Raw genomic sequence first — 6,653 nt, 5'->3', positions numbered from 1 at the left:
AATAGGAGACGAACTACCAGCAACTGTAATGAAACTCTAGAAAGTCTAATTTGCCCTAGAGAATTAAGTCAGTGCAGGATAATGTGGTGTCAGATATTTACACGATGACTCATTTTCAGTGGACAGTCAATTTATACTGATCTCCACAGCTCCCTCTAACCAGAGTAATAGTAATGCATACAATCCAAACAAAAAATACATAACAAAATAATGGCAGAAAATGAGATAATTCATAATTGTAAAAAAAAAGTTTTAATAGACAATTTTTTTAACAGTGTTTGGAGCAATTCCTAGGTTTTATTGCACAACCATGCTTTACAGATGCATGGCCATCTGCCATGATCCGTCCCCAAAACCTTAGACGCAACATAAAAAGCTTGGATTGCATATTGTTAGAAGTTCAAGTGAGATTTCATTGGTATGTTTTGGGGTTTTTTTGCATCAAGGCGCGTAGAGAGAGTCTGTATTTGTTCAGCCAGCCATTTTCTGAGTTGGATTTTTCAATGCAACTAGCCACAATTCATCATCCATAGAATAAAGTCCAGGGTTTGTCCCCATGTGAAATTGATAACACATAATAAAATACATTATAACCCATTCGGCACACGGTGATGAATTCCCCACACTTGGATGAACGTGTACTACCTGCCAGTACAGTTTGAGCATGAGGCTTTACTCCAGTTTGAGTATTTGTCATCAGAGACTACCTGCTCCAGGATCTCATCAATGACATTACACTCATAATTGACTTGGCCCAGGTCCAGAAAAGGCACAAAGTTGACAAGGAGGCGCCCAATGTTGTGACGCAGCTCAATCAAACTGAGAGAAAAGAGGGAGAGAAGCAAGTGACCAAAAGCAATAAAAAAATGTCTTGCAAAAACACACAAGACTGCATACAAATACACATAGAAAGGTTTTGGGGTTTTTCTCCAACCTTGTGTATGTATCCGGACTTGAAGCTCTGTTCTCTGTCTGCGTACAGTCCTGTGTTTGCTCTCTGGGCTGCTGCAGCAGCTTCATCCTCAGGTCTGTGCACTGGGATGACAGGAATTTCCTCTCCCGCTCAAGACTAGCCAACTGATTGAGGACAAGAAGATGTGGACAGCACACAGCAGGGGTAAGACACTACAGACCAACAACAAATAACGCCGCTTATGATTGGGTTTGCTCGTTAAGAATTTTTATTAGGAAAATTTGTAAAAATGGCTGAAACAAGCAGAGACACTGTTGATTCAGTGTTTTGGTCGTGTTAACGTAGGGATGTAACAATAAACAAGAATAATGATAACCACCGTAAATCTCCTGACAGAATTACCGTTTTAAATTAAAATTATCAAAAAACTGTCACAAACGAGCGTTTTTGTGTGATCTCTTGGTCTCAGTTGAATGTCAAAGTTGACCAACTTCTCAGTATATGGCTACAACCTTCGACTATCCAAGTGAGAGGCATGATTTATAATCTAGAATTACCTTTCACCAACTCAGAAGTGATGCAACAGCTTAATGTCAATACCGTATTGTAGCTGTACAGCTAGTTAACTCTCTGTGATCACTGCACAGCTAAAAAGTTTGTCTGCGTTAGTGCTTATAATAATTGTATTGCTAATACTTGGTTAATATTCAGGTCAAGAGATGTAAATGGAGTATTGTTGGTGGTTTGTGCATGTTTTTATAGAGGGGTTTATGGTACTCCCATTAGCTGCATTGTAAGCCACATCATACTTATCATATTAAACAACATAGAATGTATTAAAAAAAAGTTATTTCATCAAGTTTGCACGTGTTTTAACACACGCAAACCTTTAGTAGATCAGGCTCAAAGAGCACAAACTTTTACTAAAACATTAAATTTAGTCAAGGCTGGGACCCATTATACATGTTTACATTTATTCTTAGGGGAAAATGTGCTTCAATATACTAACTTTTGTATTTTCAAACCCAGTTTAAGAACCAAGTGGGTTTGTAAATCGAGGTTCCACTATACACATCCCGAACACAAACAAAAAAAGACAACACTACTGACCTGTGAGCGCAGTTGATCCCTCTCCCTGGTTCTTTCATCCAGTGCCCAGACAAGAGAGTGAACTTGTCGAGTGATGTCACCCACCTCCTCATCCTCCTCCTCCTCGACTGCGCCAGTGCTGGGTTTGGTCTCGGCACCTTCCAGTAAAGCAGCTCTGCTGCTTACGAGCTGATTAACGTTTTGTTTGGCCTTTTTAAACAAGGTTCTGTAGTCTTTTGGCAACTCCGTTCGGCTTGTCCCGTGGGAATTCCGACTGACCGCATCATGTTCCTCACACTTTATGTCTTTATCAAGTGCATCCGAAAGCCGATGAAGTAATTGGGTCACTTCTTCGTCATCACTATCGATACAGTATATTGTTTCCTCTGTATGAAGGGATTTATTTCTGCTTGCAGTCTGCCGATCACTTTCTTGCTTAATTGATCTTTGCTGTATGCTGCGTGCGTTGACCCTTTCTTCCGTTTCCTCCAGCTTTTCCTTTTTCACCTTCATCGGTGCGTCTGTCTGGGTGACTGTGTGCGCCATGCCGAGAGGTGGTGCAGGGGAGGAAGTGATTCCTGCAGCTTTTGGCTCAAACGACTTATTGCTGACATGAGTATTACTTGATTCAAAACCCAGTGTATTGGGCTGGAGGATACTAATAGAGTCATTACTGTCATCTGAGGAAACTGCAGCAGAGCTCAGTCGGCCAACGTCTACCAAAGCGTTTACCCTGTGTCTTTTTGGCGTACTTTGTGGCTCAGCGGCATTGCCTCTTTTTCCCCTATTGCACACACAAATCGCAGTAATTTACTGCATGAAGTAAAGTGACCATAGCTGAACTAAAAAAACAATAACCAGAAAAATCCTACCTTGCAGGAGGTGTCGTTAGGGAGCACACATGTGAAATAATCGGAAAACCACTGCTACCGGAGGGGCTGGAAGCTATAAAGAAATGAGGGATTTATCTTCAGTCATTTAAATGATAGCAACACATTTTCTATACCTGATGGTGAAAGGATGGTCACCAGTGGCGCAGACACACTCGTTTTTGGTGTCTCCACTTTAATAGTACTTCTTGAAGGAGTGGATGGGGAATGGCCTGTCTGCATATGAAAAAAAACAAAACACTTTACACCATTTAATGTTCACATTGCATCTAAAACAAATCTTTCCAACGAGTGCTCCATACTGTAAAATCGAAGGATGGGGTAATTATAATTACCGTATTTTTCGGACTATAAGTCGCAGTTTTTTTCATAGTTTGGCCGGGGGTGCGACTTATACTCAGGAGCGACTTATGTGTGAAATTATTAACACATTACCGTAAAATATCAAATAATATTATTTAGCTCATTCACGTAAGAGACTAGATGTTTAAGATTTCATCGGATTTAGCGAATAGGAGTAACAGATTGTTTGGTAAACGTATAGCATGTTCTATATGTTATAGCTATTTGAATGACTCTTACCATAATATGTTACGTTAACATACCAGGCACGTTCTCAGTTAGTTATTTATGCGTCATATAACGTACACTTATTCAGCCTGTTGTTCACTATTCTTTATTTTAAATTGCCTTTCAAATGTCTATTTTTGATGTTGGGTTTCATCAAATAAATTTCCCCAAAAAATGCGACTTATACTCCAGTGCGACTTATGTGTTTTTTTCCTTCTTTATTATGTATTTTCGGCCGGTGCGACTTATACTCCGGAGCGACTTACCGTATTTTCCGCACCATAAGGCGCCCCGTGTTGTAAGCCGCACCTTCAATGAATGGCATATTTCAAAACTTTGTTTACCTATTAGCCGCCCCGTGTTATTAGCCGCACCTACGCTACGCTAAAGGGAATGTCAAAAAAACAGTCAGATAGGTCAGTCAAACTTTAATAATATATCACAAACCAGCGTTCTAACAACTCTGTTCACTCCCAAAATGTAATGTGCAAATGTGCAATCACAAAAATAGTAACACTCAAAATAGTGCAGAGCAATAGCAACATCAATAACTCAACGTTGCTCATACGTTAAGTGTCACACAACACACAAAATAAACATTTAAAGCTCACTTTCTGAAGTTATTACTCATCCACAAATCCCTCAAATTATTCTTCTTCAGTGTGCTTCACTTGTTTTTTGACACCATCTATGATGTGGACGCGCATGCAGTCGTAGATCAACAGGGACGGAGCTGCGTGAAAAAAGTCACCCGTTCTCTCCTCTCATCTTTTCTTCATCCATCCATCCCTTCGAGTTAGCTTTTATGAGGACGCCGGCTGGAAAGTTCTCTTTTGGCAAGGTCTTCCTTTTGAATATCACCGTGGGTGGAAGTTTCTGGCCGTTAGCATGGCAAGCTAGAACCACGGTGAAAGACGACTTCTCATTCCCTGTGGTGCGAATATTCACCGTACGTGTTCCCGTTGTATCCACAGTGCGGTTCACATGAATATCAAAAGTCAGTGGAACCTTGTACGCGTGTCTCTTAGTAGTGTCTCTTAGTAGGAGACATTTTGTGGTCTTTACAGAAACACACAAATGAAATGAAACGTAATATCCACGCGCTTCTTCTTCTACGGGGGCGGGTGCTCACCTTAGCGGTTGCTTACAGTAGAAGAAGAAGCGCTTCCTCTTCTATGGGGGCGGTTGCTTACCGTAGAAGAAGAAGCGCTTCCTCTTCTACGGGGAAAAAAGATGGCGGCTGTTTACCGTAGTTGCGAGACCTAAACTTAATGAAAATAAATATTAATATCAATCCATATATAAGGCGCACCGGGTTATTAGCCGCGCTGTCAGCTTTTGAGAAAAATTGTGGTTTTTAGGTGCGGCTTATGGTGCGGAAAATACGGTATACTCCGAAAAATACGGTATGTGAAAAAGGCTAACACCAATCCAATATACCATATACTAATGTTTCCAGAATTAAGACTGCTGAAGAGTTCATTGCAAACAACATAGTGTGAATTAGTTTAACACCAACAGGTGAGTATGGCAACAGACATTTCAAAACGCATGTAACAGGAGCTAAAGCTGCTGGATGCTGACCACTCATGAATCATGAAAAAAGGGCAGATATTAACTGACATCTTGTGGAGGTTGCAGTGTTTCCCAGACATTCGGATATTTAACTTAAATTAGGGGCCACCACAAGTAAAAAAAAACAAAAAACGAATTAAAGTAATACAATTTATTTTAGTGTCCAGAAGAAGCCAGACGCTCTTTTTTAGCTTTTATTTCAAATTTTATGCTAACAACGGGTCCAACCCCAACAAGTATTTCCTCCGTGCACACACATCTGTCTTCATGTTTTACTCCAAGACAGACAACAACACTTTCTCATTGTGTCCATGGGAAAAACGATCATCATCACACTAACAATGTCCACATTAAAAGTACCAGTGGAGTGGAAAAACAAGTTCATTGTATATGCTTAATTGCATTTCATTTTATCCATTAAACCATATCCACTTGTATTTACAATCCGCAAAGTATGTGAAAATGAAGTCCATACATTGCAAAATGCCACAAAGTCAGTCATTTTGAATATTCCGCTGCAAACGTTTTCGGTAATTTCCATAGATTGACGTCACTGGAGTAACACTTCTGCACCCTGCTCATTGTATCAGAACAGTCATACTGGAAATACAGTATTTTCCGCACTATAAGGCGCACCAGATTATAAGGCGCACTTTCATTGAATGGCATATTTCAAAATTTTGTTCATATATAAGGCACACTGGATTATAAGGCGCACCTACGTCAACAAAACAGTCAGATAGGTCAGTCAAACTTTATTAATAGATTACAAACCAGCGTTCTGACAACTCTGTTCACTCCCAAAATGAATAAACAGCTGATTTACACGTGTTACGTAAATCAAACGTTAGCGCTATCCCAATATAGTAACACTCGAAATAGTGCAGAGCAATAACAATATATCAATAACTCAACATTGCTCAAACGTTAATGTCACACAACACAACACACAAAATAAACATGTAAAGCTCACTTTATGAAGTTATTCGTCATCCACGAATCCCTCAAATTCTTCTTCTTCAGTGTCCGAATGAAACAGTTGGGCTAATACGGCATCCAAAATGGCCGGCTTCGTCTCGTCGAAGTCGTCATTAATGGAGTCAGTGTCGCTGCTGTTTAGCAGTTCAGTGACAATTCCTGCCTTCCTGAAAACTCCGACCACAGTTGGGACTGAATCAGCCCAGGCATTTTCAATCCACTGGCAGATAGTGGCGTATGTCGTCAGGCGCCGTCTCCGTCTTGGTGAACGTGTGTTCGCCTTCTGTCATCCACTGTTCCCACGCAGTTAGCAGTCTAGCTTCGAATGCCCTGTTGACACCAATATCTAGCGGCTGGAGTTCTTTTGTCAATCCACCCGGAATGACGGCGAGTATTGAATTAAGCGCGTAAGCGTGTCTCTTAATGTGATGTCATGAGCTAGGGAATATAACAACTACACTACCCAGCATGCAATGGGAGTGACAATCATGCCCAGTATGTCGCCATGCCGGCAGTTAGAATGTGGTTATGAGCATGCTGTGAGTAAACGTTGAGAACTCAGCCAATACGCCTCGTCTGCATTATTTATAATTAGACAGACAACACACTTAATAGGAGCCATTTTGGGGTCTTTACAT

The 6,653-nt window shown here is 40.7% G+C and overlaps 1 protein-coding gene across 1 annotated transcript in view; it reads right to left on the bottom strand.

Moving 5' to 3' along the window:
* Window positions 1-233: 233 nt before the first annotated feature.
* The window catches only part of morc3a (MORC family CW-type zinc finger 3a), a 51,330-nt gene continuing 44,910 nt past the window's right edge, over window positions 234-6,653 (bottom strand). Inside the window, exons 14-18 of the mRNA XM_062069085.1 lie at window positions 3,009-3,108; window positions 2,875-2,947; window positions 2,024-2,786; window positions 935-1,077; window positions 234-819 (exon numbers count right to left, since the gene is read on the bottom strand). Of these exons, the coding sequence (XP_061925069.1) occupies window positions 642-819; window positions 935-1,077; window positions 2,024-2,786; window positions 2,875-2,947; window positions 3,009-3,108 (1,257 nt within the window). The 3' untranslated portion in view covers window positions 234-641. The remainder of the gene's footprint in view (window positions 820-934; window positions 1,078-2,023; window positions 2,787-2,874; window positions 2,948-3,008; window positions 3,109-6,653) is intronic.

Source organism: Entelurus aequoreus, linkage group LG14 (genome assembly GCF_033978785.1).
Source record: "Entelurus aequoreus isolate RoL-2023_Sb linkage group LG14, RoL_Eaeq_v1.1, whole genome shotgun sequence".
Classification (NCBI taxonomy): Eukaryota; Metazoa; Chordata; class Actinopteri; order Syngnathiformes; family Syngnathidae; genus Entelurus; species Entelurus aequoreus.
The sequence above is the reverse complement of the archived record's forward strand: the minus strand, read 5'-3'. Positions and strand labels throughout refer to the sequence as shown.